Source organism: Choloepus didactylus, chromosome 9 (assembly GCF_015220235.1).
Source record: "Choloepus didactylus isolate mChoDid1 chromosome 9, mChoDid1.pri, whole genome shotgun sequence".
In the NCBI taxonomy this organism is placed as follows: Eukaryota; Metazoa; Chordata; class Mammalia; order Pilosa; family Megalonychidae; genus Choloepus; species Choloepus didactylus.
Genome location: NC_051315.1, coordinates 45,814,161 through 45,831,144, shown reverse-complemented (window position 1 = coordinate 45,831,144; position 16,984 = coordinate 45,814,161). Strand labels below are relative to the sequence as shown.

Here is a 16,984-nt window from a genome sequence, read left to right as displayed (position 1 = left end):
CAGGGAATCATAAAAAGCAAGGAAGAGACAGACTAGTATTGTCTTAGGTCAGTACCCCACGATGTTTCTTAGTTTATTAGTCACTTAAACACAGGGCTGCGTGTATAAGGTCTTGGCCTTGAAATGGAAGGTGTGTCTGCTGCAATAGGCTTAATTTACGGGGATTATTTCAGAGACGGAGCCAGCCCAGACACAACATAAACAGATGGCACATTTTCCCTCTTGGCTTCAGCAGTTCAAATGCAGGATGATTTAGGAATCCTCATCACCTTCAGCAAAGCAAGAAGGGGAAAATGATGTAATTCGCTCTTCGCCACTCCCTGCTGAAAGTGCTGTTATTTTCACTGATAAGGAAAAAAATGGCAGCAAAAACCAGGAGCGGCTTTTTCACTGCTCAGCAGCCAAGTCATGCACTGACCCCTTTAAACTGGCTAGAGTTGAAGGCACTTGTATTTTGATGATCCTGATCACCATAGTAGCAAAAAGTCCTCAAATCAGCCTTCCAAAGGAGGTCCATCAATAAAAGCCCAACTGTTCTATTTATGTATTAAACAGCCCCAGTATTTGAAGAACTCCTGCATCTTACTCCTTTCCTCTAACAAACAAAACAAAACAAACCTACACACTACAAAAAGCACTAATTTTCCACACTTGTGAGCCTGAGTAGGTGAACAGATGTGATGCTAGGGCGAGCTCCTTTAGGAAGAAATGATTTGCACAGACATGCTGGCTCAGTGACTAAGCCCCACCTTGAGAGCTGTGCTGGCATTTAAAGACTTTATGGGCTCTCGGCTTGGAAAACCAGCATCATGTCTCTTCTCACCTCCAAATCTTTTCTGTGAAGATAAAATTCATTCAGTGGCAAAATATTTATTTGGTCTGTACTCCTGCCAAGTGAGGCAATGGTAGGGTCTGTAAGTGAACAAAACAGGCTCAGTTCCTACCCTGGTGGTGCTTACAGTCTAAAGGGTTGTATGGCACCCAAGCCATATTAACTCATTTACATGAGTGTATCGGGGTGGTTCCTTTTGGGTGTGCAAACAGATGTGTCTCTGAGGGAATAGCATTTAGGGTGAGATCTGAAGGGTAAATAGGCACTACCAGGTAAATGGGTGGTTTTGGCAGGCAGGGAGATATATCTTCAAGGTGGAGGGAATTCCACACCAAAGGGATCTAAGCCTGAGACAGGGTGAGGCCTTTCGAGAATTGATGTGATCTGAGAGGAGGCTAGATGCAGGCAGGGGTTGATCAGATCTATCAGGACTTTTAGGCCACCTTTAACAACTGTGGTCTGTATTTTGGGAGTAGTGGAAACCAGAGATGGATTTTAAGCAGGAGAGTAATACAAAGCCACGTGTGGAAGGATTAAGGAGGACAGCAGCCAGACCCAGTACAAGGAGGACCCAGTCAGCAGATGGCGAGAGAGGATGATGACTCGGATTAAGCTGGGTGGGGAAGGTGAAGGGACCTGAGGGAGAATCTGAATGAGTGGGGATGCTGAGTTAGGGGACACTGGAAGAAGAAGAATTTTGGAGTGGAGGAATCTTGGGACTTCTAAAACCATTTTTTTTTTGTTATTCTAATTTGTATGAGGTCTCATTTGGATGCCTTTTTGTTCTCTCTCTTTTGAAAATTCCTTATAATCTTAACTTCTGGAATACATTTTCTTCTTGATTTTACAACTTTAGCAAGTATCCTGTTCTCTGATCGGAAAAAATGTGATTTGAGTTCCCTAAAATGACTGTTTTCTGAGAGAGAATTTAGGCACTTGAGGTTTTTTATCCCTGAGCATCTAGTTTGTCCTCTTGCCAGAGTGTCACATGCCCTTTGCTAGCCTTTCCGGATGGACCTTGGTTTCTGTCTGAGGAGCAGGTTTGCTGGTGATGATACTTAGCATTGCAAAATCCTTTCTTAAGCACATGTTTAATGCCAGAGATCTCAAATGCCTTCAGATACTGGAGAGGTGCCAAATTGTACTCCGAGATTAGTAGACGACAGAAGGACTCCTATAATCTATAAACCTAATATAAACGGCCATTGCAAGTGAATGAATGGTTTACAGTGTTGGAAGGGTTCCAGGGATGTTTGGGTTCCTGTCTTAGCCTATGCAAGTTCTGAGCTATTGTAACAGTCTAATTGCAGCATTGTCGGTGCTATTCTGAGGTGGGCCTGTCAGAAATTCAGCCTCTTCCCTTCACTGACCCAGTAGCTACAGGCTGGTTTACTTGGAACATTTTCACTCACCTTTTGTGTCAGAGAACTTTTAACAGTGGGAAATTGGGATTTGGCTACTGTTTTAGAATGATAATCATTTCAAATCCCTTAAAGCATTCTTGAGTGCGTGAGTGGGTAGGCGGGAGGGAGAACTTTGGGGGCTAAGTCCATAGTATTGTGTCTAGATAGCTAAAGTCGCACTCACACGTAAATGTGTACTCTTTTACCATGAGACCCAAGGTTATTCCACACTGTGGACGGTCTTATAAAATCTGCAGTGCTCTTTGCTCTGCCTCTCCTCCTGTCAAGGGTAGGATTATGCGATGAGAGTAGGTGTGTCCAGCTGGTGAGTTGAGTATTGCCCGGAACAAGAAAAGTCTTTTTAAAGAATTGACTGGGGTGTGTACCCCTGGGATTCTGAGCCAGCCCCAGATCCTCCCAGGCGACACTGGTCGTCTCCTCAAGGCAGTGTCCATTTGTGGTCAGAACTCCCTGCTGTTTCCTACCAGACCAGGCTGCCCGTGTTTTCACACCACTTTGGTCTTGACGGTACAAAGGACAGGCAGTGGCAGCCACAACACTGAGTAATGCAGGGAGGTGCCTTTAAAGGCAAACAATGTGGGCAAGCTCTGTGGAGATGTAATATCTCTATCAAGCTTGACATTTAAATTATTGAATAATTTAAATGAATGTCAGTTAGGTGGAGTGGACTTGCTGCCTTCTGCTAGGGTACTTCCTGTTTCTTTGCACAGGCGAATGTGGAATTCTTCATATCAGATATGGTGCTTCCTGTCTGCGCTGTTGCAAATCAGTCACAGAAGGTGATTATCGGTGCCTTGGTGTGACTTGTTGTGTACTGTATTTCTCTCACAGTCTGCAAGATAGCAGTTCACAGGCTGTCAGTGTGGCCCTTAAAAGGGATTTTGTGTTCATTCTTGCATACCCCCAAACCCCATGCCTGTCCCATATAAAAAAAAAATCGCAGGTCCACACATGTAGTTATACCTAAATTTTGACAAGACTGAAAAGAGTGAGTCATGGGCATTTTGCAGCCTGCTGTGTTCCTTGGAATTGTGGATGTTAAGATCTGAGAATGCTGCTACCTTGCTTCCAGCCTTCTTTGTTGAATTAGTCATCTTAGCTTAGAAAACCTTTTTGGCATCTCCTTTGAACGAATCCATTGTGCCAGATGAAATTGCCAAAGTAGCATTTAACTAATGTGCGTGTGTGCGTGTGCGCATGTGCCTGTGTGCAGGAGGAGCATTCTTGTATTCTTATGAATTTAAGGTCCTCAGTTATGTTTGGCTGTATATAAAAAAATAGAGGCATGAAAAATAAGTAGGGAATACACAGATGCAGAAGATTAAATGTCAGGTGACAGACAAAATCGGAGAGAGAAGTTAGTGAAGGCTTTGTGCTTCACCCTTAGCTCATGGTTCCTCCGCATCAAGATTGAATTAATTTTTACATATTATTAAGAGCCATCTTTCTTCACCTTTTTTCTTTTTCCTGATTATGAGGGAAGGATATGGAAACCCTGGTTTTTGACATTTGCTGGAAAGAATTGCCAACTTATAGGTAGTTAACCCCTAGTCCTGTCTTTGCAACTTCAGGAGGAGCATAAAAGATTCAAGGAGAGTCTTAATAAATGAATGGATCCCTTTCACTTAGGTTACGACCCTACAGGATTAAAATCTCTACCCCTTTGTGCCTGAGTGCACTGCACAGTTTGGTATAGTAAGTTGAATTTTACTAAAGATGGTGTTTACTTAAGGCTAATTCTGGCAAAATTAATTCTTTAGGTTCCAGCCCAAACATCTGTCAGGCCACTAGTACATTCTGTAAAAAGCTGGAGACCTTGGAAAACAGTGTCCCGTCTTGCATCTGTGGATTTAGAGCTCAGTTGGCCTAGAAATTTAAAGCAGAGTTCATCCTGCAAGAGCAAATTAGAGAGAAATTACTGTTATTTTTAAAAATTTTGACTTTTTTTTTTTTTTTTTTTTTATTGGAACCACAAAGTGTCATTAATTCTTTGGTTACTCTGGACCAGCCATTTCCATAAGACCAGTCATGAGTGGTGAGCCCTTTATGGTCTGGAGTTGCTTATTTGTTCTGTCTTACAGCTGCATAGTATTCCATCATGTGTATATACCACAGTTTGTTTATCCACTCGTCCTTTGATGGACAGGCACATAAGTCTTTAATATGTTAGCTTTGTATCTTTGGATAGCTATGATCTTTTAAAAATATTTAGGGTTTTAAAATGTAGGCTTGTTTCAAATTACATAAATTGCATTGCCTTATGCATCCATCCCGGTTGCTTTATAAGTTGCTTTGACTGCAGCAGATATTTCACAGTTTTTTAACAGTCTTTTTAATTCCCCGTTTACTCTCCCCTTGCCCTGCCCATCCACATCCCCCTGGAGAACCATCATCACTTCTTGGGCAGCACAGCTGGCAGCCCTCAGGCCAGCTTTGTGCCATTCAGGAGTGGCAAGCGTGTCTAGACTCCCTAGAAATATTGCTTTCAGCTCTCTTTTGGCAAGTGTGAACTTTTGCAGGATTATGTCAACAAATATATATATTTCTCATCACCGTAGGACTAGATCGGTGTTGGAATTTCTCTAGGCAGGGAAAATAAAGATGGTCTCTTTGCTCATTAAAAATTTTCTCATTAAAAATGTCTGAGGGCTCTTGACTCTGAGGGGTGAGACCAGTGACACATATAGCACAGTCAGTGGCTATGTTGGATTTTCTGCTTTCATGCACGTCTTTACTTTTGGATGAGCCCCTTGTGGTTTTCAAAAGAACTAGCAAGCCACATATAAATAGAAGGCTAGAGTATGAGCGTCTGCATGCACTCACTCTGTGGGACAAGGCACCCACATTACAGTGGGCAGTGAACTATTTTTCACTTCTTTGAAGAGGGAAAAAGAAAGAGTAAGAACTCTTCTCTTTTTTGAGATAACGCACATCTCTAAACACACCCATGTGAATCTGTATAAATGAACTTGACATTTTCAAAGACCTTTACCTGGAGGCCTTCTCTTGAAAGCACAGCCACCCTACCTGCTATTTTAAGAAAGAGACAGTTATCTCACAGACTCATTACTGGGAGTTCAAGGAGTAGAAAGCAGCCTCTGTGTTCTACAGACCTTCCGCGGTAGCTCCGAAGGCTGAATTTCCTTATATGAACAATGCTTGGGTGAAAGTGGCCCTCAGCTAACTTATCAGTGGCCTCTAGGTCTTGGCTGTTTACATTCTCTCCATCTTCATCTTCACTTTCCTCTTCCACTACTGGGAACTGTTGGGACCAGCAGGTCTGAACAAAAAGGAGTAATTTGAAAAGTGAAACTGCAAATAAATATTTTCCGAAAGATGCAATTAGGAGGTCCGATTAGGTGTGCTTCACCCACAGTATGTTTCTGCTTTTCTTTTCACATCACGTAGGAGTCTCCAGGGGTTGCTTTTCCTTTGGTCCCACCTGTTACCCTGTTGTTCAGACATTGTTCTGTTCCCTTTGTCTCCTTGTACCCTCACCCTTCATTACATAAGAACAATAATTGGTGCCCCAATTTTTTCTGCTAGTTGAAAAATTTTAAGCAGCTCTCATTCCCATTATGATCAACATAAAAACTTTAGGGTTACTACCATTGAAAATTTAGTCTAGGCATCTAGCTGGCAGTATTGATAATATGGATTTAATTATGCGCTATGCATCCTTATAAACTCATAGCACATCAGTATATTGAAAACATTCTGAAGCACTGAGGTAGTGGCAGGAAAGTCGGCATTCCCTGTTTCACTAGTTGATGGAGATTTGTTCAGAGGTAGCAGAACTGTTTCTAAGAGCTGCTATATATTTAAGAGCCATTTATTTGCCTATAATAATGGTCATGGACATTATGTTTGGTAAAGTGTTTTACTTTGATGCCAGAATTGGGATATGAGAGCCCATCAGATTGAAGGTAACATAAAAACCACAGTGGGAGAAAGCAGCTCATTTTCAGAAGCCTCTGGACAGGTGATAACTGTTCTTTGGCCTAGTATGATCTTAAAGAGTTCACATTTTATATAAACGTATTCAAATGATTGTTACTTAGTGGCTGGTCAAGTGAGATACAGGGTCACAGAATATGGACACCGTGATCAAATGGTGATGCTTAGCTTGACTTTCTGTTTGGTTCATGTGTGTGGGGTGGCTGTGGAGACGGTGCATTATTCCCCCAACAGGGGAGAAGCCCATACAGTGATTTTTTCTCCTTCCCCTCTCTTCTCTGCAGATGAGAATCCCAAGGTAAACAACAACCTTTATATGTGTGTGTGTGAAGGCCTCTCCTGTGGGAACGAGGACCACTGTGAAGGCCAGCAGTGCTTCTCCTCGCTGAGCATAAACGATGGCTTCCACGTCTACCAGAAAGGCTGCTTCCAGGTCTACGAGCAAGGGAAGATGACCTGTAAGACCCCACCGTCACCTGGCCAGGCCGTGGAGTGCTGCCAAGGACACTGGTGCAACAGGAACATCACAGCCCAGCTGCCCACTAAAGGTGCCCGTGGCTCTTAGTTTCTAGATACAGGGTTTCTGTTGCTGTTGCCATGGTTCTGTGTGGGTTAAATATTTAAGTAGCCACAGGGCTTTCCTCATACTCCTACAGAAAGATAGCCTAGCTGTAGGTGAGGAAGAGAAAGGCAAACAGCGTTTTGGAATCTGAAAGGGGGTTGGTCGTTTTTGGGAACAGGCAAGGTGCTGTCCACCTTGACCTAACTGGCTTGGCCGATCAGTTACCTCTCGGGAGCCATGGACTGGCAGTTTCCCACACCGCTTTCTGTTAAGGAGCCATGATGTCAGCCATGATTTCTGAAACAATTCTGCTTAGTAAATACTCGTGTCCATGTCAAGTGTTAGGGAGGAAAATGGAGCAGGAAGGAGGAAAAGTTTCATTTAACTACTAATGCCACATGTGATTCCCAGTGGAGCTATAGCTGCTACTTTAAGCCGCATAAGATTTCACATGAACATGGAGTAGTTTATGCAGAGTCTTCTCCTTACTGTATTCGATGCAATTATATATTCTCTGGAAATCAGTCCTCCCCTGAAACTGTCTCCCCATAAAAGGAGCCCTAAATAGCTATCTCAAAAGTCCCACAAATAGTTTCACACTCTTCATACACTCACTCCAAGCCAAATACACTCTCATTTAAGATAGAGTACTCTTGTAATAGGTATAATTATTTAATTTGGGGCTGACAAAAGAAAAAGCAGACTAAGAAGTGGGGTAGGAGAGGCAGCCACTGCCAAACATGTCAGTCAGGTAGGAGGGAGGTAGAAAAAGGAAAAAAAAAACAAACTGATACAAGACCATGTTAACAGCAGTTGTGAAGAAGTTATGGTGATAGCCTAAAGATATATAGAAAAATTTAAATTTTGATAAGCAAATAGGATTGAATAATAAGGTTTTAAGAACAAAGTTTATGTTTTTTAAGTGGTTAAAACTTAGGATACTTGATGGAATAAACTTCACCACTGCATGGACACAGAGAAATGTCTGCATTTACACGGAGATTATATCATCAACAGTTGGGAGTTCCTTATCTGAACTCTATTCTCCTAGACCCCAAGTTTTAACAGAATATTTATTTTCTTTATTTAAGGAATTTCTGATTGAGGAGGCAAGCGGTATTTATACTTTAATGAAAAGCTAAAGAAAAATATAAAGGAAGTTAGGCTTGAGATCGGATTGCTAAAGAGGCCAGGAAAGTGGAAGAGAACTTGAAGCATATGTGGGGAAGGACAGGACTTGGCATCATAAAAGGAATGAGTGTTATTTTGGAGGCTTTTAGTAATGGTTTCAGTGTCCAACTGAAAAACTGGATTTGGCTCACTAGACAAGTAGAAAGCCTTTGTGACTGTTTGCCTGAGTGATGTGTATGTGTTTAAATGAATGCACCACTGTTTGAATGGATAAGAATGTCTTAATGAGAGTGAATGATGAGGTGAATGAGTGGATCAGTGAATGAGTATTTTGAATGAGTGAATGAGTGTTTGAATAAGTGAGTAAATGAATAGATGAATGAATAGGATCCTGGGTAGAAATAGAGATGTAAAAGGATCAATGAGAATTCTGCAAGAGAGATACCAGATATATTGGGCAGAGAGAGCACAGATTGGGTAATTCAGTTTTAACTTAGATAGCACTCAGCATTATTTCTGTCTGTAAGGGCTTGAAGATAAAACATCCTTATAGATCAAATCCAAATTAGTAATGCCAGAGATTTGTGTAGTACTTTATATTTTAAAAGCACTTTCACATACATGCATTAATGCAGTTGATTCTCAGTGGAATTTTTTTCAACTTGGAATTTTGTCTAATCGAATAATGTAAAATGACTGGGCCATTGGCCAGGTGTTAGGAGTGTTTTAGTTACAGCATTTTGTGACTCCTGTAAAACCATTTGATCAGAATCAGGAGCTACCTGTTAGGATATTGGTTATGGTAAATAAGTAGACAGTGCTTCTTAAGCCAATTACCCTTTTCTCCTTCATCTCCAGGGAAATCTTTCCCTGGAACACAGAATTTTCACTTGGAAGTCGGCCTCATCGTTCTGTCCGTAGTGTTTGTATTATGCTTTGTAGCTTGCATACTGGGGGTTGTTCTCCGAAAATTTAAAAGGCACAACCAAGAGCGCCTCAATCCCAGAGATGTGGAGTATGGCACCATCGAAGGGCTCATCACCACCAACGTTGGCGACAGCACATTAGCAGTAAGTTTGCGACCCCACTGTGGGTCCCATGCATAAGAGAAATAGCCTGACTCCCTTCCTTATTGTGAGCCTGAAACCCTAACTAGTAACTGGTGACTGACAATGTATACCCATGCCACTGGTCACTTATGTCTTAAGCAAGCACACATTGGCCCCTGTTTATTCTCCCCTACATGAAAACACCCATTTCTGACTGACATATACATTAGATGAGGGAGGAGATTTATTATAGTAGGCATTTATTTTTCATTTGGGAAGAAAGGAAAAGGGGCAGAGAATGGTTACCTATAATTTGGGGGGGGGGGCTTGGAGATTATGGTACTTAGTTACTCTATTTTTAGCAACATAAATGCTTTAAAAACACCTTTTGCTTAATAATAAGAATCAAACTCTCCCTTCTAGATTATTTCAACACCTGGAATTTAAAACTTTAAAACGTGACACCCAGAAAAGCTGCTATAAAAATGTTTGTGCTCCTGTGCTGCCCCCTTGTGGATTACAGTCAGTGGTTAGAACAGCACTGCCCAATAGAAACATGTCATTTAGAATTCTAGTAGTCACATTAAAAATAAATTAAAAGAAATAGGTGATACTATTTTTGACAAGTGTTTTATTTAATCCAATGTATTTAATTATCATATCAACATCCAATCAATAAAAATCATCCGCAAGATATTTTACATTTATTTTTAACTAAGTCTTCAAAATCCGATGTGTATTTTACACCTACAGCCTATCTCAATTCAGGTTAGCCACATTTCACTCATTTAGTGGCAGCATGTGGCTAGTGGCTGCCCTCCTGGACAGCGCAGGGTAAGACACAATTGTATTTGAAGGTTTAAACATTTTTCTTTTGCATATCTTATGGTCAAATCATATTAAAAAGTGACTGCCTTCCTGTGCTTTGTAAAACTGTCAAGTGTTCATCTTAAAGAAATTTTGAACTTTAAGTTGGAAGTGCCAATGTCAGTCAAGATTATCTCCTTGCATAACCCAATGATACAAAAAAAATCAACATAATAACTTTCTAATGTGATTGTTATTTGATGCCATGCCCATATATCACCTAAGATCATCCTGTATCAAGTCTTGTTCTGCTAGATGATTAGCTTGAAAGTGCCAGGTAGTATTGCTGTTAAGCTTAGTCAGTTGTAAGGACTGACCCTGCACCCCTTTCTGGCTGAGAAGACTTCTCTGCAAAGGCCGTCTTTGTAGCTCAGATGCTATACCTGGCAACCTCAGGACCCACTCTGATGACTTGATAAACAGTTGGTGGTGGCTGTTAGGGGCTGTGATACATCCCATCCTAGTGCCTTCCCCATCATTGGGTCACCAAGCAAGTGTACTTTTTGGTAAGAAAACAGGAGAAGGAACCTTTCTTAGCTTCCTTTTTCCTAGTTATTTAAAACGTGGTTCAGTGAAACTGAGAAAAGAGGATATAAGGACATTATGTTTCAAAAAGTAGAGAAATACAGTTTTTCCTTGGAAATAAACTTAGAAGTCTATTTCAAGTTTTAAGGAAAACTAAATGAGTTTGTTGAGTTAGTAGCAAGAAGATATGAAGATGGATTCTGACAAAACTAGCAAAGCAAGATTCAAAAATAGATTAGTCAGAACTTCATACCTCAGAGTGTTAACATAACTAATTACCAAGGGTGATGATAAGAACAGCTAGTATAAATTACTGTTTAAATAGATTTTAGAATTTGGAGAGAGGAATGAGAGTATATGCCAAAATAGTCTTCTAAACTCAACCATTTAAGATGATAGTGTATCACAATATAATAATACACTAAAGCACTATTTAAAACAAGTTATCACTGTTGGTTTACCTGCTCACTTATTTAAGTGACATGCTCATTTGCATAATACGACAAAGCATACCCTCTACTAAATGGTTCCCCTACCTTGAAAACAATGCCTCAGTATCCAAAATTTGAGCTCTATGTTAATGAATTTTCCCCCACTTGACTGTATGAACTGGGTTTAGGGCCAGGATTATACATTATGTGCTGTGAAAAAATGACACAGTTTAATTGTCAGAATTAGCCCCCCCAAAAATTAAAAGAATAAAGATATAAAGGAATAGCAAAAGTGAGAATGGTTAAGGAGATAGGAAGCTCTACTTCAGCTACCCTCACTTTCTTGGTAATACCCATTTTGTGGTTTTTAAGGATTCTGAATGTCTTCCTTTGTTCCGTTTTTGGTAATTTTGCCCACCAATAGTACTTCACAGTGGTGCCCAGAGGAAGTGAAAGAAAACGGGAATTCAAATAAATCAGTGTACAGCTTTGTACAGGCCAATGTACAGGCTAGCTGAAATGCTTGGGAAAGGATAGCTTTGGGGAATATTACTTCACATTACTGCAATCTCATCACCGCTGCCATGGGTACAATATTGTTCATTACAGGTAATCCGTTCTGAAACAAAAAGATTTTTGATTCTTGGTTTGCACTGAGAGTGAAAAGGAAAATTTATGAACCAACTAACTGGGAGTCTTTTTGACAGCATGTTTTATCTGTAAAAGTAGGTTTAGGGCACTGGTTTTATTTTACGTTTTTAATGGAAGTGTTTTTTTTTTCTGATTGGTAATTCCCATTGAGAAATGATGTGTAGGTGTTAATTTTGTGGCTTTTTTATTCCTCACCTACCTAACAGGTAACCTCTCTCCAGTAGCCCATACTTAGCTTGAGTGTACCAATCTGATGACCCACATGGCTACTGGGGTGTTTCCCATACAAATGTCACCTCCTCAGAGCTCCTTAATTGGTTTGTGAACTAAAATGGATCATTTGAGGGACACTTAGTGAGACTAGCAGCATATGGTAAACAATTTGAGTTGAAGGAACTGTTTTCCTCTCTTTCTCCCACTTGCCATTCCTTTTACCACTTTATCTGGTGTTCACCCTTGCTTCTAGTTTGCACCTTTGACTTTGCTCAGCTTCTTTATGCATTTTAATCTGAAACTCTGGGTACAAAAAAGGGCTACTTATTCCTCAGGAAAACCTATTACATATTAGGGAAAGGGCTAGCTTCTGGTTTCCCTAAGAAAGAAAACCACTCCCCCACCTGTGGTGCCTTTCACGACATTGACTACGCACTAACTGGCCACGTGTCCATGCGTGCCAAACTCCAAACCAGGAGCTCATTCTCAGTAGTTTCTCTTTCTCTTTTTCTTAAACCACAGGATTTATTGGATCATTCATGTACCTCAGGAAGTGGCTCTGGTCTTCCTTTTCTGGTACAAAGGACAGTGGCTCGTCAGATTACACTGTTGGAGTGTGTCGGTTGGTAATTCTTTTTTCCCTTCCTTTGGAGGTTATCTGTAATGTTGGTCATGGTTCTGGAAGTGGGACAGAAGTCTGGGCAATCTCGTTCTTGTTGCCTATTGCTTCCTTATTAAATTTCAGGAGATGTGGGGTATCCATGTGGTCTAAATACGTCTCCCTTCTCTGTGACTGCTCTTATTTGAGCACCTGAACTTGATGAAGCTTTTGTCAGGGGAGTCTGTCACTAGTTAGTATAGAGAATTCATACTTAAAAAGTTTTTGGTTGCAATTGAACACTTTGAGATGATGGAAATGCTTGAAAAATGAATCAGAATATTGCTTCTGACCGTAGGTGTTGAATGATCTGAGGTAAGTTTTTGGATAATAAACTTGTTTGTTGAAATTCCCCAATCCCTTCCGATCTTTCCTTCCCTTTAAAAATAATTAAATAAATTTTAATAACTCCTTTATTTAATCAGGAGCTCTGTACATTTCTCTGTGGGCTCTCACATTTTATCCCTTGTATGAACATATTTATATGTAGATGTAATCATGGTGTGTATATAATTTATGCCTTCTTTCATGTCTCAAGTTCCTATTTCCATATACTGGTAGACATCACAAGTATTTTAGAAGGTTGTGAAATAGCTCATTGAATGATTAGTTTAACAATACTACTTGAAAAAGATTTTTGCATATATTGCTTCTTTCTTTTGAATTATTTTTCTTAGAACAAATCCCCAGGAAGTGAGATTCCTGGATCAAAATTTGAACTTCTTTTATCACTACTTTTGTATGTTGCTAGATTATCCTCCAGGAAGATGGAGTTTTTTTAAAAAAATTTCAGATTTATATTTAGTTTTTAGTGTATATTTGCAAGTCACTTTGTGCTTTTTGTTAATTTTACCTTTAGATGGCCTGCAGGGATGGCTACAGAACCAATAAGGGGTTGGCAAAGTCTCCACAGTCTCTTCCTAGTTCTCATGGTTTCTTTGGGCTTGGCTCACCAGCACCTGCCATCCCATCTTTTGCATTCGGGAGGTAGCTGGCCACCATAAACTGCCTCCACTACTTGGCTGCTATCCTCTGGCTTCTTTCCTTTTTTCACGGAAACTGGGCACTCCCCAATCCAACAGTAGAAAGGAGGGCGGGAAGAGGTAGGAAGGACAGTGGCTGCTACGTTAAGGCACATGGGCAACCAGCAGGCAGCCTCGTTGCCTTTTTAGCAGCTACTGTGACTGTTTCTCCTCCACAGCAAGTTGTGAGTGAGTAAAATTAAAGTGGGAAAGCCTCACATTGCTCATTACAAACAGGGTTTTCCTCTCATACCAGTGAATGTCCTCGTGATTATGTACAAGTGTATTAGGTGGAGGTGGCAGAGAAGGGGGCCATTGGCCTATATCGTTAGCCCTCTGTCCTGTCCCAAGGCCGCTCAGCATTCAAAGAGCAAAATAGTATCCCAAGATCTGTCACCAGAGACTGAGTCCAGAGTCCAAAGGGCAAAATAGTACCTCACCTCTAGATATACAGTTTCTGCTGATGTAAATATTCTTCAGTGTTTCTTGAAATAGCATAAATTCAATTATAGTGTTTTGTTGGTTTAGCATTAAAGACTTTAACAAAAGCATTATATTTCCAGCAGCTTGTAGTTAGCATTCGTGGGGTACTGCCTTGAATATAAATAAACGTGATGAACTGAATGGATAATATGATACTGATTTTGGTTCAGAAAACATGGGAAATTGGTCTAGAATGGTCATTTCCAGATGGTGATCAGTGAAACCCCCAATTGTAGGTGCCTTAGGGTTTCCTTTTGTGGGGCTCCATGGCCAGGTTTTGCACAGTTCTGCTTTTCTTTTGGGGGCCTCGGACCAAGGTTGCAGTTTTAGAAAACATTAGACAATTTAAAAAAACCTGAAAATCATTGAAATAGATTTCTATTTTATCTACCTACTTTGCCTTCCTTTGCCAGACTCTAAAAAGAGTCGAGGCAACTTTATAATAATCTGCACAATTCCCCAGGATATTTTTCTCCCCTTCCTAATGAGAAAATGAGGGCAGAGGGAAAATTAAGATCGAAAATAGAACCAAAGCCAGGAAATGATCAGTACACCGTTCTCTGGCAGCTGGTTTTGTAGTATCTTAGCACCAGCCCTGATCTCGAGCAGCAAATGCAGGACAGTTGCTATGACTTTATTAAAATGCATCCTGCACTGAGCAATACTTGTTTGATCCGACAGTGGCCCACGATGAACACTTACTGACCACATTTAACATCCTTCGGGATGACCACTGGTATTTAATAATGATGTTATTTATTGCAAGGGATTCTGGGTTTAGTGTTCTTGATTGTGTTTCAAATGTGTCACCTGGAGAGCCATGCCTCTCTCCATGTTTGGGTTCTCAGTTTTTGTTTCAAGAGCTGGATTCCTGCATATGCAGGTGGTGCTGCAGCTGCTTATTACAGGCTGTGATTCCCAGCAGCCACTTGCCTTGGTAGAAAGCCCCACTGTCCTGGAAGTTGTAGCTCCTGCTGTGTTGTTATCTAGGTGCTGCGGATGTTGTTACCCTTGATTATACCCTATGCTGATCCCCATAGTCTCTGGGTAATTACCTCCTCCTCCCAACCTCTCTGATCTCCCCTACCTATAATTAATGAGAAGAACAGAAGGGGGAGCACCTAGTTGACAAAGCTGTCAAGTAGGCTGCTGCTGCAAGAGGGGGGCGTCTACCAAAGCCATCTGATCCCATCTGGAGTCACCATGTTTTTCAGTGTCTTCTCCAAGTGGCCTTCTCAGTGCAGCCCACTTGCAGCACCCCACAGGCTGTCTAACAAGCAAGTACCTATGACCTATGTCAGAAATCAGAACTGTTCTGGGATTATGTGTTTAAGACTTTGCAAATCCTCTTTTGAAATATAACCTCCACGAAGAAATCCTTTAGGGATGGCAACGGCTGCTTGTTGATCTCCTACCCAGAATTGTTTTTTTTTTTTTTTCTCCCAGAACACACATCTCATACTTAATAGCATCCTGTGTGAAAAATATAAATGTATGTGTAAATTCACAAATACAGACTCTTAGAAAATACCTTTGTTGATTCTCTATGAAGGGAAGGGATCAAGTAAGCTATTTAGTTTAGCTGCATACACATTTTTTTTTTCTTTTTTCTTTTGCTTTCAACGCAATACTGGAGTCTAATTCTTTGTAGCATTTTCTAAGTTTTATTAACTTTCATGTACTTTTAAAAACGATATGCATTTTATACCTTTTAATATAGGGTCTTAAGTGTAAACTTAATAATTAGCAGCTAACTGTACTATGCAGGCATAGTATATGTGCATAATTAGGGTTGACTGCTGCTTGTTTGCCTAATATCCCCTCTGTTTTGCTTTCCATAGGGAAAGGCAGGTATGGAGAGGTGTGGAGGGGCAGCTGGCAAGGGGAAAATGTTGCCGTGAAGATTTTCTCTTCCCGGGATGAGAAGTCATGGTTCAGAGAAACAGAATTGTACAATACGGTGATGCTGAGGCACGAAAATATTTTAGGTAAGTATTAATTGCATCTAGATAGAAATAGTCATCTGCCTTTTTGCAGATGAACATGAATTTTGAGAGTCTCTCAGGAAAAGTCACATAGGAATTACCAGCATATATACATACTGTTTAGTTTTCTTTTTAACACCAGTTTCTTACTTGAATCTGCAAATAAGTTTAGTTTTAGGAGTCTCTGGATGGTGAAAAGGAAATGGTTGTGGCTAATTCTTTTTTTTTTTTTTTTTTTTTTTTAATCATCATTTTATTGAGATATATTCACATACCACACAGTCATACAAAACAAATTGTACTTTCGATTGTTTACAGTACCATTACATAGTTGTACATTCATCACCTAAATCAATCCCTGACACCTTCATTAGCACACACACAAAAATAACAAGAATAATAATTAGAGTGAAAAAGAGCAATTGAAGTAAAAAAGAACACTAGGTACCTTTGTCTGTTTGTTTGCTTCCCCTACTTTTCTACACATCCATCCATAAACTAGACAAAGTGGAGTTTGGTCCTTATGGCATTCCCAATCCCACTGTCACCCCCCATAAGCTACATTTTTATACAACTGTCTTCGAGATTCATGGGTTCTGGGTTGTAGTTTAATAGTTTCAGGTATCCACCACCAGCTACCCCAATTCTTTAGAACCTAAAAAAGGTTGTCTAAAGTGTGCGTAAGAGTGCCCACCAGAGTGATCTCTCGGCTCGTTTTGGAATCTCTCTGCCACTGAAGCTTATTTCATTTCCTTTCACATCCCCCTTTTGGTCAAGAAGATGTTCTCCATCCCACGATGCCGGGTCTACATTCCTCCCCGGGAGTCATATTCCACGTTGCCAGGGAGATTCACTTCCCTGGGTGTCTGATCCCACGTAGGGGGGAGGGCAGTGATTTCACCTTTCAAGTTGGCTTAGCCAGAGAGAGAGGGCCACATCTGAGCAACAAAGAGGCATTCAGGAGGAGACTCTTAGGCACAAATACAGGGAGGCCTAGCCTCTCCTTTGCAGCAACCGTCTTCCCAAGGGTAAAACTTATGGTAGAGGGCTCAACCCATCAAAGGTTGTGGCTAATTCTTATTCCTACATCTGCAGATCGTTATTTAAACAACAAAAATTTGCCCCATGTTGTTCACTTCAGGGCCTCATTGGTTGTTCTACTTACTCCACCCTTTTGAATATTTATTCCTTGAA

General features: G+C 40.6%; 1 protein-coding gene across 5 annotated transcripts in view; it reads left to right on the top strand.

Annotated features, from left to right (window-relative positions):
* Window positions 1-16,984, top strand: part of ACVR1 (activin A receptor type 1) — a 140,373-nt gene that overhangs the window by 92,248 nt on the left and 31,141 nt on the right. For all 5 annotated transcript variants that reach the window (XM_037849957.1, XM_037849960.1, XM_037849959.1 and 2 more), the window contains 4 exons: window positions 6,498-6,761; window positions 8,765-8,976; window positions 12,165-12,264; window positions 15,647-15,793. In XM_037849957.1, coding sequence (XP_037705885.1) covers window positions 6,498-6,761; window positions 8,765-8,976; window positions 12,165-12,264; window positions 15,647-15,793 — 723 coding nt within the window. The remainder of the gene's footprint in view (window positions 1-6,497; window positions 6,762-8,764; window positions 8,977-12,164; window positions 12,265-15,646; window positions 15,794-16,984) is intronic.